The sequence below is a fragment of the Rhipicephalus sanguineus genome, chromosome 1, assembly GCF_013339695.2.
Source record: "Rhipicephalus sanguineus isolate Rsan-2018 chromosome 1, BIME_Rsan_1.4, whole genome shotgun sequence".
Taxonomy (NCBI): Eukaryota; Metazoa; Arthropoda; class Arachnida; order Ixodida; family Ixodidae; genus Rhipicephalus; species Rhipicephalus sanguineus.
In genome coordinates this window covers 316211512-316228820 of record NC_051176.1, presented here as the reverse complement: position 1 = coordinate 316228820, position 17309 = coordinate 316211512, and the positions used below count along the sequence as shown (strand labels likewise).

General features: G+C 49.6%; 1 protein-coding gene across 1 annotated transcript in view; it reads right to left on the bottom strand.

Moving 5' to 3' along the window:
* Positions 1-17309, bottom strand: part of LOC119379462 (poly(U)-binding-splicing factor half pint) — a gene marked incomplete in the record, with an annotated part of 282418 nt that overhangs the window by 191592 nt on the left and 73517 nt on the right. The window contains 1 exon segment of the mRNA XM_037648765.2: positions 5252-5593. Within this exon segment, the coding sequence (XP_037504693.1) occupies positions 5252-5593 (342 nt within the window).

Below are 17309 nucleotides of genomic sequence, written 5' to 3'. Positions count from 1 at the left end.
TTTGTTTTACACTCGGCAAACAAGCGTTGTGAATTTCAAGAACCTAATCCATCCGAAGCAAATCCAAAGCCTGTACTTCCCATCATTCCCATGGTGGTTGAAGCGCGTCTCAAGGAGCCCGCGTAGACACTAGCGCCAGATTCCCCTCTAGGTATTATTGTAAGAAACTCTATGGAGAATTCGAAGTGACTTGGCAGCCTTGTTGTAATGTTTGCATTCCCTTCCTTGTCTGTTCGTGCACGATGGCATGCGGGCCCGCAAAGCATGGCCTTCGAGATCCGCAACCTCATGACGTATTTCTAGTGTTTTCGGTTTTAAAATGCAGATCTCAGAGGCTACGCTTTTTTTCGCATTTCTCGCCAAAGTAGCGGCTGCCTTCTACAAAGCCACAAGTGCCATCGGCATTGCCAACATGTCGACGGTGGAGAAATGTCTCTTCGTGTTGTCTCTTGTGGCATGTGTACTTCTTGCTCCGTTCTTGATAAATCGTCATTCGGAAGTCAACTAAACATTGTCCCGCTCGTAGCGATAAAAATGATGACCGGTGCTTGGAACAACGTCAAGTAAAGCACCGTCGTGCACTGTGTCCTTACGGGCCTTGGTGCCAGGTGACGACTTTGAGCGCGTCATGACCGCCGACTACGACGGCGTACGGTGCGTCAGTGAATTTTGCGACTTATTAGAGTTTCCGGGCGCCATATCGGACGGGAGCACAGCGAGTGACTTCATCGGTGCAGATAACGACGTAGCTGTTTCTGACTGTATCGATGCCGAGATCATAGCTGACGTTGCCGGTGCTGCGGAAATGGACCCGTGCGGTTTGAAGATGCCAGCCGCCGCTGCCACCGCTAAACCCTTTACGGCGCTACAGAGCTCGCATCAGCGTTCAGCGTCGATCACCGCTCTTGTGGCAGAAGGTGCTGAATTTGCTTATTTGGAAAGCTTATATAATATTGACGATGACTTGATGAATTCACGGCGCGCAAGAAGCAAGACAAGTTGACGGACTTTATTCATGCGAAATAAAGTGCGCTAACTTGCAAAAGAAGTTCTCGCCTTGTTCGTTAGCATATGTGAGCGAATCGTCATGTTCGCGCTTTTTACGATTTCAGAAAACTGTGTCGAGGCCTGCAGTGCTTTAATTAAAGCCTTAAATAAGCTCAAACGAGGGTGTGTTAAACGTAGGAGTCGCGACAACTGGACACCGGTTTTACTCCGACAAGGACTAACTATCAGCACAGGTAGCGATCGCTCGTCGTCGTCCTTGTCTTCTCCCTAGGGCAAGCCGCATGTCCACTACCTTCATTACAATCACTCCCGGGCAATAAGGGAGCATCCTGGCGACCTAAGGGCTAGCGCACACAAGGGGATCGTAGTACTTCTTGAGCCTCGAAACGTGCACAATTTCTTGTCCGCGGCGACGCTTGTCTGAAGACACGTCGAGCGGCTCCACGAGGTAATTGACTGCAGACGTTTGTTGCAGTACCCGATAAGGGCCGCAGTACTTCGACGATAGCTTGTGGGAGAGTCCCGCAGGAGTAGGCGGACCCCACAACCATACCAGTGTGCCGGGATCAAAGTATGTCGCAGTAGTCGATTCATCGTGGCGATGTTTCTGACGACTTTGGTCGTGCGATGTGAATGAACGAGCAAGTTGGCGACATTCTTCGGCATATGCGGCTGCTCTTGAAACGGTTGTGAACTCGGAGGAGTCAGGCCGGTACGGAAGAATTGTATCCATTGTGGAAGAAGGTTCACGTCCATAAAGAAGAAAGAAAGGTGAGAATCCGGTGGTGCTTTGTGTTGCCGTGTTGTATGCATACGTGACGAAAGGTAGTATGCTGTCCCAATTGGTGTGGTCCGATGAAGCGTACATGGACAACATATCGCCAAGGGTGCGGTTGAAACGCTCCGTCATCCCATTAGTTTGGGGATGATACGCCGTGGTAGTGCGGTGTATGATGCGACATTGCTTCAGCAAGGCTGTAATAGCATCGGACAGAAAAACACGGCCGCGGTCGCTGAGTAATTCTCGAGGCGCTCCATGCCTTAAGACAATGTTCCGGAGTATGAAGCCAGCGACGTCTTTTGCGGTAGCAGAAATTAGCGCTGATGTTTCAGTATACCGCGTCAAGTGATCGATGGCTACTATAACCCAGCGGTTGCCGCTCGGAGTGTAAGGAAGGGGGCCGTATAAGTCAATGCCCACGCGATCAAAAGGTCGGGCTGGACACGGTAGCGGTTGTAACGTGCCGGCGATATGTTGAGGTGGCGTCTTGCGTCGTTGGCACGTAGGGCACGACCGGATGTACTGGCGAACGAAACGGTACATACCGCGCCAGTAGTACCGAAGGTGCAGGCGTGTGTATGTCTTTAAGACACCAGCGTGACCGCATTGTGGATCATCGTGAACCGTGGCGCAGATGTCGGAGCGGAGTTGCCGAGGAATAACAAGCAGCCACTTTCGGCCAATCGAGTTGTAGCTGCGGCGGTAGAGCAGGTTATCTCGAACGGCGAAGTGTTGGGCTTGGCGCCGAAGCGTCCGAGAGACAGGAGAAGGCGTCTTTTTCGAGAGGAAGTCGAGAAGCGAGGTGATCCAGGGGTCTTTACGTTGCTCGGAAGGCATGTCGGAAATGTTGATGGCAAAGGCACCGCCCACGGAAATAGTATTTTCGTATTTCGTATTTCGAATTATCGATATATCGAACTATTTCGCGATCCCCTTCGAGTTCGATATATCTGGGATCGACTGTATACGCATACCGCTTATTGTGCTGTCCCCCGAGATGAAAGACCGGTTATAATGCGGCTGCCGGATCGTTCTCAGAGATGCGAGGAAGCGAGCGTGCTTCTCAGTGGAGTTGCGCCAGCGGGGGACAGAGCGGCGACGGCGTTATAAAGGAGGAGGGGACGCGGAACGAACGAGCAAGGAGTGGGGGGAGAAAAAGAGAAGGGCGGTGGGGGGCAGCAGCCCGGCATGGGTGCGTGGTGTGAGGAGGGGGAGCGGTTACGTGGCCGACGGAGAAGACTTTGCCCCCTTCGGCCGCTTGACATGTGCACTCCGCTACGAACGAGCACCCGCGTCCGCATCAAGAGCGCGTTACCGCTGTTTGTTTTGTCTGCAGTAGTGGCTGGCTTGCTACATTTAAGACACGATATAACCGTACCACGAAGGTTGTTTCCGGTGAAGGTGCAGCAGCAGACAAAGACGGCGCGGAGGACTGGGCCAGCAGCAAGCTGCAAGATATCTTGCGGGAGTATGCCCCAGAAGATGTCTTTAACATGGACAAATCGGCACTTTTTCTTTAAGATGTTGCCAAACCGAACGCTTGCTTCTAAAGGGGAGACCTGCACAGGTGGTAAGCAAGCAAAGGAGAGGTTATCGGTTGCTTTTGCTGTCAACATGGCAGGGAACGAGAAGCTACCGCTCCTCGTTATTAGCAAAGCCGCGAAGCCAAGATGCTTCAAGGGTGGACGACTTCCCTCAGGCATGTTGTATCGCTTTAACACCAAGGCCTGGATGACCTCGAAGCTATTTGAGGAATACATGCGCCTGCTGGACCGTCGCTTCAACGAAAGCGGGAGAAAAATTGTAATGGTTGTCGACAACGCACCGGCACACGTGCAACTTGACAACCTTTCCGCCGTGAAGCTGGAGTGTCTCGCAGCAAACACAACAGCACTGTCCCAGCCCTTGGACCAGGGTATCATTCGGTCGGTGAAGCACCTGTACCGAAAAAACTTGCTGCGAAGGATGCTTCTTGCCATGGAAAGTGGCAAAACATACAGCATTGACATGCTATGTGCCATCCACTTGCTGGCCTATTCTTGGCAGCAGGTAGAACCTCCTACTGTGCAAAACTGCTTTGCGCCTGCACAGTTTGTTGTGCCCGCCCAACCAACAAGCCCAAGCGAAGCGGATGCGACCGAAGAAGACATCGACAACAGCGAATGCGAGGCGCGGATCGCCGAAGTCTTGGGGAGACAGGGTGGCGGCGACAAAGTGCCGTTCGCTACATTTTCCGATGTTGACAAAGAAGTCGAAACTTGTGAAGGTTTGTCCGACAGTGACGTCGTCAATTCTGTCTGTGGCAAATTACCGAGCGCGAGCGACAGTGTTGAGGAGGAGGAGGAGGAGGAGGAGGAGGAGGAGGAGGAGGAGGAGGACGACGACGACGACGACAACACTGAGCCAGAGGATGTGCTGTGTCCCTCAGTAGCTGAAGCAGCGCGAGCACTTGACGTGATGCGGGTGTTCGCGGAAAAGAACGGCTTGATGGACAAATTGGCTTTCCACTTGGATGGCTTTGAAGCTGCAGTTGTCGCTGTGAGGCCGCCAAAGCAGCAAACGAGAGTGACGAACTTCTGGCGCCCGATTTTCATTGAATAAAAGTGTTTCTTGGTTTTCTTGCGAAAAATGTTTCGTTTTACACGCAAGTGCAAATTTCTTACTTTCGGGTAAACCGTAGTACCGCTTAGCACGTAGTTCCTTCGCGTCCCCCTCAGGTACGGTTTAACGACATTGCACTGTATGCAGTTTCCCATGAAAATTCGAAGAAACAAAAATGCACAAATGAAACAAAGGGAGAACTAAAGGCAGAGCTCACCCAAAACATTTATTTGTCGACTAAAAACTGCATTACTTTGCTCAGTCATTTGTTAGTGAGAAATGGCAACATTTAACGTTCGCAGGATATCAAGAAATACAACACTGCTCCATTTTCATCTAGTGAGCCCACGGCACAGCGCAAAATGTCAATGGCATCCAGCACTTCCTTCGCGGAAGGCAAAGCATGTGACGAGTCAACCTCTGAAGATTCGTCGTAGTCACCATCGTCTCGGACACTTTCCACCAGTGCCTCAACATCTCCTCGGTAATGACAATGCAGTTGCATGCATACAAAAACAATCACAAAGCTGCACATCATTGGGGCTGCTCCATTCATGTGCAGAGAAACCACGCACACGCTCACTGTGTCGAAAACGAAGAGCGAACGATAGATACCGCAGAATACAGAATACAATACGAAACACAGAATACTATGCACTCAGCTACCACTGTTTGCAGCATGTGCTGCGTGTACGCCTTTCGTAGTTGATGCAGATTGAAAAATTCAGATGAAGAATGTTTCACGGCATTTTCCACCTTACCACTCCAAGATTAGAAACTGACTGGTAAGCGTTCTGTTGCACTAAAGAAAACAGGTACAACAAAAACTGGTTGTCAGACTCATTGATGTGAACAACTCACCTCTGAATGTCCGATTCAGTCAAGTCCTGGTGAACAGATGCAATGTAGATGCGGTTGTATGTCTTAGCCTCTTCCATTATCTGGTCCAAGATGGGTGCTGCCTGTGGCATGTTACTGGGACGGCCAACCTTGATGTTGCGCCCTCCAATGAGCACGCCGTTCATCTGCTCGAGGGCAAGTTGTGCCGCCTCAGGGAGCTCATACTCAACAAAGGCAAAGCCTTTGTGCTTCTGTGTCACAGGGTCCCAGGACATATTGATAGACTTGATGGGACCAAATGGGCGGAAAGCCTGCTTGATGGTGTCCTCCTTGAGTTCAAAGCTGATGCTGCCAACGTATACCCTGCAGATGGACCAAAGGGATGGCATCACAAAACTAGGGACACTGACATGTATGACGTGAATGCTGTTATTTCCAAATATGTCTCCTATTTTTAAATATTTGGTACATTCAGCAAAAAGCACAACTGTGGTCTTGACATACTTGGCTTTACCACAGCCTTTGTCATTCACATAGCTTGACAGGACTGCCAAACATTTCCCATAAGTCACATTGACAGAGGGAATATATAAAATATGTACAAGAGTGTGAAGTTCAGACCAGCTAGCCAGTGGTTGGCACGACTTTGTGCTGGTTAATTCGCATCACATTAGTTCGAATTTTTCGATAATTCAAACTGGTCTGGTCAAGTTCCATAGAACTTCATGTATTAAAAAGCTCATTAATTCACACACAAATTGGATCCACCCTGGATAATTCGAACTATGCGCCACCAAGGCAGGCTCTCGTGGTCATTTTCACCACTTAGCGACATTGGCGTGACTTGTTAGAAACGATCATCATCATCTTCCATTACTATTGTCAGAGATCGACAGCTAAGCAACAGCACCCTTGAATCTCAAAGACTATGCTTTGTGGTCCATGACATGCCACAGCTGCCATGTTCACTTTTGAACTGTTTGGTTGCATCAACATCGATAGACCACAGCGGCACGCATGGAGGCATGCACGTTTACACATTTACGTCCTACATTTACCAGCTTTCCAGCGTTTCTCTCAATCTAAATGGTCGAGTGAGTGAAAATTCAATGGAATCAATGTAGTCACACGATTGCTGGGACCTGCAAAGCTACATTATTACCTGCAAGCCTGCACCAACACATCTTTCTGGGCGTATTTTGGAGAAAGAGAAGATTGCGGGCACTCGAAATCTGTCACCGCAACGTATGACCACACAAAATCGCAGTTGTTGCTGGTTGATGGATGCAGAGGGTTATTGTAGGATTAATTACTATTGCCCATCGAAATCGCACAAATAGCTGTGCTACGAAGGATCGCTGTGCTCCGCTGCAGGCTGCATCGCCATTCCTAACGTGGAGCCAGCACGCGTGTGAAACATTCACTATAAGCAACGGCTTGCAGCATGCGGAAAAGTGCAAGTTAGCCTGAAAGCTTAACCTACCAACACCGATGGCATTAAATTGCGACAATCGCTGTGTCCGCCGCATAAATAAAATTGCATTTTTATTCATTACGGGCAAGTGAACAATTGTAGGCATGTTGCATGAACTGGCACAAAACAGGCAGCTACATCATCGAGTGGCGACAGCGAGATGTGTCCTTTGCACACTTTTTAAGCTGCAAAAACATGGCCTCCCGGGCTGATGCAGCCAACAACCATGGCAGGTCGTGGCCATCATGGGACCTTTCCCAAGAAGACGGAGAGGCCATGTTTTTCTCCTAGCTGTCACAGATCCCTTCACGAAGTGGGTCGAGCTGTTTCCCCTTCGAAAGCTAATGGCACGCGCACCTGGGACAAATTGGCCAAGGTCTTCACCTGCTTTGGATTTCCGGTGAAGTTGATCACGGACAATGCGTCCTATTTCACCGCCAAGATGTTTGTGAATGCGTGTGCTGCCTTTGGCGTTAAATCTTTTGTTACCACGAGAAAATGGCTATTTTTCACCTCTCTCAGGAAGAAAGCTTTTGCCAGTTTGAAAAGTACTCCAGCACGCACTGCAGCATATGCATCATGAAATGGTCTTTCCAAAAAAATAGAACTATAAAAAATTGAAAATGTGTAACTTTTTGTTGGCAGCTGGTAAACAGAGCAATAAAAAAACACATATATGCAAAAACACTCAAAACAAAGAAAATTCAGAAAATACATCTTGAAGATAAATGACCCAGGAATAGCATAAAAATAACAAACGTTCTATACAATGTTTCCATTAACACAGACAAGAAAGTCGAGGTACTGCTTCATTGCTCGTGCAATACGGTGAAGCATTTCCTGGTTTTTTGTGAGACGCAGGTGCACTCGTGCATTTTTCACGTAAAATTTTAATTTTTTTTACGAGAATAGCCTGCTGGTGTTCCAATATATATGGATGCCCGCGATGTGAACAACACCTATGTAAATCAGATGGGCAATCAACTTTACCAGTTCGTCTGGCGTTGCCTCTTTCCATGAGCGACCCCTCTTCGCATAGGTTGGCGTTCCAAAATATGCATCCAAGCATATTCATTTGTATTTTTGCAGATAGTATTGAAAAAAAAAAAATGAAATCGCGTGCAGTCCTAAAACGTCTCGTGCCGCTCTGTAGTGCGGGGCCGAGATGTGCTCCGGCGGCCTTCTTGTCGTGAGTAGAAGCTCTGCAGCCGGTGCCAGCACATCGCGCCCCAGTGACATGTGGACCTTGCACATAACCAGAGTAGCTATAAGAATGTGCACAAAGGTCAGCAGCTACGCACGCGCGGCGAAGGAGAACACTCGAGGCCGTAAACGAAACCAACCCCTGAACGGCTGCGGATGTCCGAGGCTGAGGGGAAACATCGTCACCATCAGAGCTTGAAGCTGAGGTGCTGTCATGTTCGGACTCGAAGCTTGTTGTCACTAAATTCAGGTGCAGTTGCAAGATAGTTTCTCGCAGCGCGCGTTTTCTCACGACACAGGTGCGCACCCATGCGCGTGTGACGACGACACCATAGGAGCGACCACTTACACGGGACGCGGCCCTGTGTCGAATATAACAATAGAAGTGAAACCAAAGCTGCTGGAAACTGGCTGAAAAGGCCACCTCCACACTTTACACATGCGGCGGACCTTCTGAAATAATTTTTGGTAGAAGAAATCTTCCTGAACTGCAAACAACAGCTCTCCAGTGAATAGCTGGCATAAATTTCAGGCAATTATTGCCGCTCAACACTGTCAGATTGCGAAGCTGACATCATAATTTGGTATTTGACTTGCAAAAGTTTATTTTGTTTACAGAACTTTGATGTTATTGAAGCATAACCACGAGTGGCACGCATTTCTCTCAAGTTCATCAGCCAAGCTCATTTTCCCAACAACATACGCACATTGGTTCGCACAACAGTCCGTCAAAAATCACTAACTTGCCAAAACGGGCAAATTCAAACTGATTCTGAAAGTGCAGTGGCTGGACTTACTAGTAGGAGGTGCTAGGTGTACAAGAAATAAATTCAACATGCCAAAATCGACGATTCAAAGCATCGATCACCGTGGTAACGAAAGAGTTCAGCACCGCAAAACAACCACATAGTATCACCCACAAGCCCCCCTCAACCCGACTGAGCGGATAAAACGAAACCTCAAGCCCTTGCTGACAGCCTTTGCACAGCAACACAGGGATTGGGATGCCTGTCTTAATGAGATAGGCTTCTTGTGGTCCATGGTGAACCGTTTAACCAGATACACACCCGCTTTCCTCAACTTCGAGAGAGAGCTGCCTAACCCCATGGACCACGTTCTGCAGGGGGGAAGTGGGGCGTGCGCCACGAAAGCTGGCTCGTCTGGCTACGCAATAGAATTGCGCTCACGGATGGACGCAGCCCTCGACCTGGCATGTTCCAACTTGGCAAAAGCGCGAGCTGGACAGAAGGTTCAATACGACCGGTCGCATCGAGAAGGGCACTACGATGCTGGCGATCTCGTCCTCCGGCGCAATCATGTCTTGAGTGATGGCGCCAAAGGCATCTCTGCTTCCCTATCGGCCAAGTGATTGGGTCCATACCGAGTGCAGACCAAAGTGTCACCTCTGGTGTTCAAGCTGGTTGACTCCCAAGGGAGGCAATTCGGCAGTCCAGTTAACGTCTCCGACCTCAAATCTTTCGTTGTCTACAGCAATGACTTGGGAGGGGGGGGGGGGGGAGGGGAGGCGGTCACCGAACCGCAGGAAAACCGTGAGAAGACTGGCCCCAAGTCACGCCGCCGGGACAACCTACAGAAATGCACTTACGCAACCTTTCTTCCACTAACAGGTAGCTGGACCTTATTCCAAGCCATGATAGTTAGTGAATGAAGAATAACTGCTAAGGTGCCCAGACATGTCTGGAAGTGATAGAAAGGCCTTTTGGCAGAAATTACCCTCTAATGTGTTGTCCGAGCCTTACCCTGGCAAGCGCCTCCTTTGTTGGGCAGTACCGCCAGGCAGGCACCCTTTCTGGCAAGCCTGCTATGCCAGGGGCATTCCTCGCCTGCATCACCCAATCGTCTCCCAGCACCTGGCTTTACGGTGCCACCAGCCTGTTTCTGAACCTGTGGCCTGGTTCCTGCCTTCTGCCCTGCAGCCACCTTCACCCTACCTAACCCACCTGGTAGCCCCAGCAGCCACCCTCGGCGGCTGGTCTGCCCACTCAAGCACTGGACCAGGCCCGAGCTTGGTCGCTCCGGCTTCCGTTCCTGGCTGCCTGCTGTTCCAGCCTGCCGTTCCTGTGAGCCCTCGTCCCAGCAACTTTCGACTGTTGGCTGCTGCACGCAATTTGCAGCCACGCCTCGTAAGTTCTCGGCTGCCAACATCTCCAGACCCATGAACTTCATTAAAGCGGGCTGGCTGCCCCCCTTGTGCAGTCTTGCCCCGTTCCTCCTGGTCCCCACCTATTCCCAACCTGTGGCCTAGAGCCTTCCTCTCCTGCGAAATAAAGGTTCAATTCATTCCTCCTGGGTTGCGGACCTTCTCCTAACAGTGGGCTCTCCCTGGTGGTGGAACTTTTGGTGGAACGTTTGGTGTGACCTAAGGCGACCATGGACTTGTATCAACGGGAGCGTCATCTTCGCCTTTGTGCTGTGTGGCTAAGTTCTTTGGTCCTGGCCTTCTGGAAGACATTCCCCTGTTGGCCAGCTCCCTGGCGGCTATGCTACCTTGCCATTTGGCCTCGGGCAGCCTCTTTCACAGGCTGGCCTCGGTCTTTAGGAGGGGAAAATGTGGGAATCGAGCACGCCCTCCCTTTTAGCGCCTCGTCCCCCAGCTAGCACGTGTGCTGGCCCCACGCAGCTCGAGCGCCATAAACCGCCGTTATTGGCGACATGGCTACCGTGGCTACGCCGCCAGGCCTTTTTGCCTGGTGCGAGCCATGTGTCGGTCTTTCCCGCACGGAGTCATGCGTCTGGACATGTCTGAACATTGCTCGCCACACGTCACTGCGCTTCGCCTGTCTTCACTGACCGTCAGTGACAACCCCCTCTCCCATGAGCTCGCTTCTGTCTGGCGCTGGCTCGCCGCGTCAGATGCTCTCAGGCCTGCACGAGAGGTTGATGCGCTGCTCTTGCAGGCAGCTTTTCATCCGTGCGCTCAACTGCTGCCTTTGTGTGATAGTCGTAGCACCACTGGCAAGCGTACGCGACTGGTCTTGCGGAGTTTCCCTATACAGCCTGCAAGCCCGTAATTGTCGCACTGTGCTGCATCTTGGGTTAATAAACCAGTGTTTGTTGACAACCTGGCTCGAGTGCCTTTTCTGCGCCATGTCGGAGAGTTGACGAACCCGTCCATAGCGTCTTTGTCCGCTGCGGCAGTGGAGAACGTCGAGTGCCTTCCTGGTCGCCTCGTAGGGTAAGCTTCTCGCAAACCTATCTCCACAACGTGTACGTCCCGCAAGGCCTCCGAACCCCTCTTCTTGGGAAACAAGTGATAGAAAGGCTTGGCGTACTAGCATAAATCAATGTAGTGAAGAAACTGGAGCCCGAATCTGACTTTTCACAAGTTTTCCAGGGACTGGGGACCTTCAAAGAAGAGTATAACCTCGAGTTGAACTCTGAAGCAAAGCCTTTCGTGCTGTTGTCGTCCCCTGCCTTTGTTTGAAAAAACAAGACAAGAGTTTGAGCGGATGCAAGCCCTAGGTGTCATCTCTTTTGTCACCGAGCCTACTACATAATGCGCACCTATGGCTGTCGATCCTAAACCCTCTGGTGCTGTTTGGATCTGATACGTTAAACGAGAATGGCATCCCATCCCGGCCGTCGAGTACACCATTGGAATGCTATGGGGAGCCAGCATTTTCTTTAAACTCGATGCGAACTCTGGTTTCTGGCAGATACCACTGAGTGAAAGGAGCACAGAATTCACAACTTTTATCATGCCGTTCGGACAATATAACTTCCATCGACTTCCGTTCGGAATCATTTTTAGAGCATTTTCCCAAACATTTTCAGAGACGAATGGGACAGGTTCTTTCAGGACAGGAGGGAGTCGTCTGCTACATGGGCGATGTGCTTATTTGGGGCGCCACGCACGCGCAGCATGACAAACGGCTTCGGGCAGTGATGGACCGCCTCCACACAGCGAGCATTACTTTGAACAGAAATAAGTGCGAGTTTGGTGTCAGCCAGATTTCATTTTTGGGACATACAATTGGGAATAATGCAGTGCGTCCCGATAAACAAAAGCTTAGCACGGTGACAGAAATGCCATGCTCTAAGTCCAAGACAGTTACAGCGCGTGGTGGGCATGGCAAATTATCTGGCCCACTTTGAGCCAAGCATGGCAGAAGTTCAGCCTCTTTCTTTCACGATGAGCTCCAGATAGGAATTTGTGTGAGGTCCTGCACAGAAAGCAGCCTTCAAGAAGTGGAAGACTCTTCTTTCATTGGACCCTGTTTTGGGAATCTACGATTCAAATATGGAAACAGTGGTGACAGCAGACGCCTCATCATGTGGTCTCGGGGCTGTCCTGTACGAAAGTCAATAAGACGGTCAGTTCAAAGTGATATCTTATGTTTCCAGAACTCTTACAACCACCAAGCAAGTGATACACCCAAATTGAAAAAGAACGATTTGCCCTCATGTGGCTAGTGAGAAGTTGCATGATTATTTTGTGGGAAAGTGTTTTAGCCTAGAGACAGATCCCAAACCACTCATATCTTTGTTTGGGTCAAAAGGAATTGACGAACACCAAGAATACAGAGAATGCATCTGATGCACTACAGGTAAGGCACTGTTTAGAGCCAGGACCTGACGGTGGCGGACGCCCTTTCTCGATCACCTCTTCCACAAACAGAATCCACAGAAATGGAGGCCAAAATCCAAGGCTACCTTCAACTGGTCCCCTCATCAGCCCCGGTAACAGCGCAAAGTTTACAACTTATCACCCAGGAGCAAGAGCAAGATCCAGTATGTCAAGCTCTCATCAATCTATGTACAAAAGGCTGGCCAAGCCGTTGAGACGTTGGGTCTGACCTGAAGCCTTAATGGAATGAGAGGCAAGGCATTGTCTTTGTTGAAAACCTGCTCATCTGCGGCTCTCAGATAGTGATCCTATCAACACTAAGGCAGCCTGTCCTTGAAATAATTCATGAGAGACACTTCGGAATTTAGAAATGCCGGGCACGTTGCAAGAGCTCAGTTTCGTGGCCGAGTATTGACGCGAACACTGAACGACTTGTTAAAGGGCCCCAAACCACCTCAGAAAGTTTTTTAACATTTCAAGTAAATGTGCGCATCGGCTTCAGAATGGCGTCGCGATCAAGCCAAACGTGGCAGCGCTACGAGCCAAGGGCGCCCCACAAATTTCATGAAACAATCCCTCCTCCTCTCCGTGCCTTTTGAAATTCCACACCCCATCAACGTTCGGCGTGACGTCAACATGTCGTCTGCTCGTCATCTGCAACACCTGTTTGTCCACTCGCAGGTACACGCGTTAGCTGCTTTTCCTCCTTGCATGGAGAGGTGGAACACTAGGCCAGGAGGAGAGACGAGCTGACGGGCGAAACGAGTGAGGGTGGTTTTTGTATCATCAAACGCGTGTAACTCCGCTATTACGGCACAGTTTCGAAAAATTCTTGTGGCTGTGTGTTCATGGTAGACTCATGAGGAACTGCAACACCACAACTAAATTTTGACCTGTGGGTGGTTTAGGGGCCCTTTAAGAACTGCCACCACTGCCTTAAAGGGGCCCTGCAACACTTTTCGAGCATGCTCAAAAAGCGCTGCCGATCGGTAGTCGAGGCTCCCGAGAACACGCGAGCCAAATATTATAGCGATGCGCACGGCCTGGAATTTACAATAAATTCTCAAAGTCAGCTGAAAATCGCTCCCTCTTCTCTCGACAAATAATGTATTAGTGCGCAAAATATGACGCGATTGTCGGCAGTTCCACCATTGGCTGATGTTATAATCACGATAACACCCTCATTATTACTTTCGTTGTTAATTTTGAGTTCAATAAGTAGATAATATGTATGTTTATATTCTGTTATCGCGTTAAAAACACCGAACAAACATTAATATTAGCACTTCCGGTCTCACCGACAGCTCGTCTGCTCGTAGTTGCGTGGTTCCGTTTTCTTCGCCATGCGCAGTGCCGAAAACGTGAATATTTCTGTGCTTTTGACCATCGCCGGTTGCCGCTAAGAGTGGCAGCCGTTCGAGTGTTGCCTCGTCGGCTGAGAACTGCATCGTCGGCACGTTCTCACGACCGACCGAGGCAGGGGCGCAGCGTGTCTCCGATAACAATGCTGGCGTCCGGTAATGGCGGCGCTTCGGGGTCGTCTGCCAGTGCCGTCTTACGAGGCAGAGTATCGGAGTATGGGCCGAAACCGATCTCAGCTGTCATTCGTTCCAAACGAGCGCGCAAGTTTGCTTCCATGGTTGGCAGAGCGATGAAAACACTACGGCGTTCGAGGTGCACACCCAACATTACCAAACCGACGCGCAGTTTTCAAGCACACGCGATACACAGTGCGATCGGCTCCGCTCGACGAGAACGACGCAAGCCGACCGGATGGCGGCGGCACAGACCACGTGGTTGCGCCCAGATGTCAGAGAGAAAAAAATGAAGAAAAAAACTCCGCCGGCGCTCATGGGCGGAGCCTCGCTCCTCTGCGCTCCCTTCCTCGACTCGCTGCCTAGCTTTCCGCGCGCTCGCGGCGTTGAGTTGAGGGAGAAAGCTGCAGAACGTGATCTCTATAATTTGGTAACACCACTTAGACTTGACGGATTCGAAACATTTTTGCGGCATATGACTCGTGAAGAGTCATACGTCAATAATGAGACTATTCCAATATAACTAAGAAAGGTGTTGCAGGGCCCCTTTAAGCAGAGCACCAGCCGAAAGATGCCTCTACAACAGACCAAGTTTCCAGATAGGCCATGGCAGCGCATTGCGATGAATTTATTCTTTCTTGGAGAAAGTAGTGGGTAGTAATCACGGATTTTCACGATACCCAGAGCTTCAATAAAACGGAAAGGCAGGCTAGTTGGTTTGGCTGCATAATGACGATTGATCTATTGAATAAAGGTCAGTTGATAGTCTGCGCTGGTCCTCGTGAACTTTTCACCCGGAGCTTGTACCACTGCATAACCTGACTTCATCAGCAGTAATAAACCACTGCAAATCTATTTTCACAAGACACGGAATTTTGTAGTTTCCGATAATGGGCTGCAATTCTCAAGAGCCCTCGGCGCTGATCAAAATTTGCAACAGAGTACAACTTTCAACACGTGACATCTAGTCCTCATTATCATCAGAGCAACGGAATGGCAGAGTCTGCCATGAAAATTATCAAAGGGTCCTTATAGAAAACTGCTCGTAGACCTCCAAATCGTAGACCTCCAAAAAGAAGGGGTCATTTGAGGAAGCGCCGACAAACCCCGATTGCACTAGATCAGCTAAGGGGAAACTTCACACCACAGAAATCGCACTCATCTCGTCCCGCTGCCTCCGATTAGCTTAGAAGATGGCCTAGGAACAACTCCACTGAATAACAGAGAGCTGAGCTAGTTGGTACGTATTCATTCTAAAAAGAGACAGGGCGTGCAAACACGGACACAAGAAAGAGGTCAGGACACCACTAACGCCGACTACCAACTGAAGAGACGCACACCGGCTGAAAAGAAAGAAGGCACGAAAACTTATCTGCGCATGCCCATGCAACAGGCAAACCTATCAATCCGGCACGCGTGGCGGTCTACGTGGAAGATAACTGTTAAGGCATTTGATTTCATCTTTATGCAAGTTAATTGACGGTTGGCTCACGCATGCGCTACCACTATTCTCGATATGCCATGCTTCAATCATCAGGCACGTTCCTTCATTTCTATGCCGGTACAACACTGCGCATTCATCGAATTTTGGCGTGCACTTACAATCTCGACAATGTAAAGATAGATTAGAAGGTGAGCCTTCAACAATAACAAGCTTCAAACTATCAAGCCTATTTTACAAGAATGGGAGTCATGCTGTCACCCATCGAAGTAATGCTATGTCGCCTGCAGATAGGTCACACTCGCCTAACCCACAATTTTTTACTGCAAGGAGAAGACCAGCCACAGTGCCAGCATTGCAAGGAACGTCTGACTGTAAATCATGTTTTAATAACATGTCCAGTTTTCGAAAAAAGGAGACACGTTTGTTTTAATGAATTCTACAAAACACGAACACCTCTTCATCCAATGTTAATGCTATCAGAAAATGCAATCATCCCCATAGAGGATATTTTTGGGTTTGTAGAGGCTACAGGTCTTTTAAAGAAAATGTAAACGAAAGTTTGTTTTTATACTCTTCAGTTAAACTTCTCATGAAAATTCACCTAGTGTCTGGCGCATCATAGCCATTGCTGCTTTTGCGCCATAAAACCCAACATAACAAACGAATTGCAACATTTCTGGCCAGCAGGTCGTTGGCAGTAGTAGACATGTAATCACCGTTTCGAATAGGAGGGAAAGACCTCAGGTTCACGTATGTAACGGCTTGAGGTTCTAGGCAAATGTAATCTGCAGAACACAAATGTGGCTGAGGTGGCGTTAAAGCGTCATAGTAACACTGTAGGTCAAGCTGAAGCAAGCTGGTTCCATATTTAATAAGGGCAGCATGGGCAGATAGAAAGTTGATGCCAAGGATAAGTTTGTAGGAGCATTTCTCGAGCACTGCACATAGTGCAGTTGTGGAATGGTCAGCAACACTTATGGTGAATTCCATTGGCAGATTCGGAGCACTTCCGGTAGCAGTTTTTCTGCTCCATTCGGAGCAAGTCTGTTCCACTGGCAGATTGAGAGTGCTCCCTGTATGTTTCATTGGCAGATCTGGAGCAGCTCCGGCGCCAGATCCACTCCACGGAGCAGCTCTCTCTACTCCGCGAAAAGTGGCGGATTCGACCGGAAGTCGCAAGCTCCCTGCACGTGCGCAGAGCGTGGCGTACCGCGTATGCGATGAAATGCGCTGTCCGAACGCACCCGTTCTCTCCGCTGGCGCCCGTGAAGGAGAAAACTGCGCGAACCGCGAGGAATGCTGGGCGCTTGCGAAGCAGATGCGCACTAGCACCCCCTACCGTTTGCTCTGGCAAGGGCGCTTATGTTCCATTGGCAGATTTGCTTCGGATGTCCACGGAGTGGAGTTCTCCGATGTAGTTCGTCAGCCACTCCGAATCCGCCAATGGAATTCACCATTATACACGCAAAGCACATTCCAAGCACAGGAAACATTCCACAGTCGGTGACCTGGATGAGTGGTACTGTGGGTGGCGTTAAAAAGCTCTCAAGGTGGCAACGAAGCTCTGAATTCACCGATACGTAGGCCCCTGTGTCCAAACAGGAGCAACGAGTGCGTTGTCCTCTTTAAAGGGACAGTAAACAACCCCAAGGTCCAAAAATTTGAATGAAGATAAATATGCATACTTGTGCTATGTGAACATGCTGCCGCAAGAATTTTGCGAGTACATGCTGTAATAAGGAAGTTACAGGGGTGACAACATTAGTTTCAGCTGGTTTCAAATTTTCGCGCAGCCTCGCCACCCTTCTCCGCCACAGGGAGGGAAAGGTGTAGCT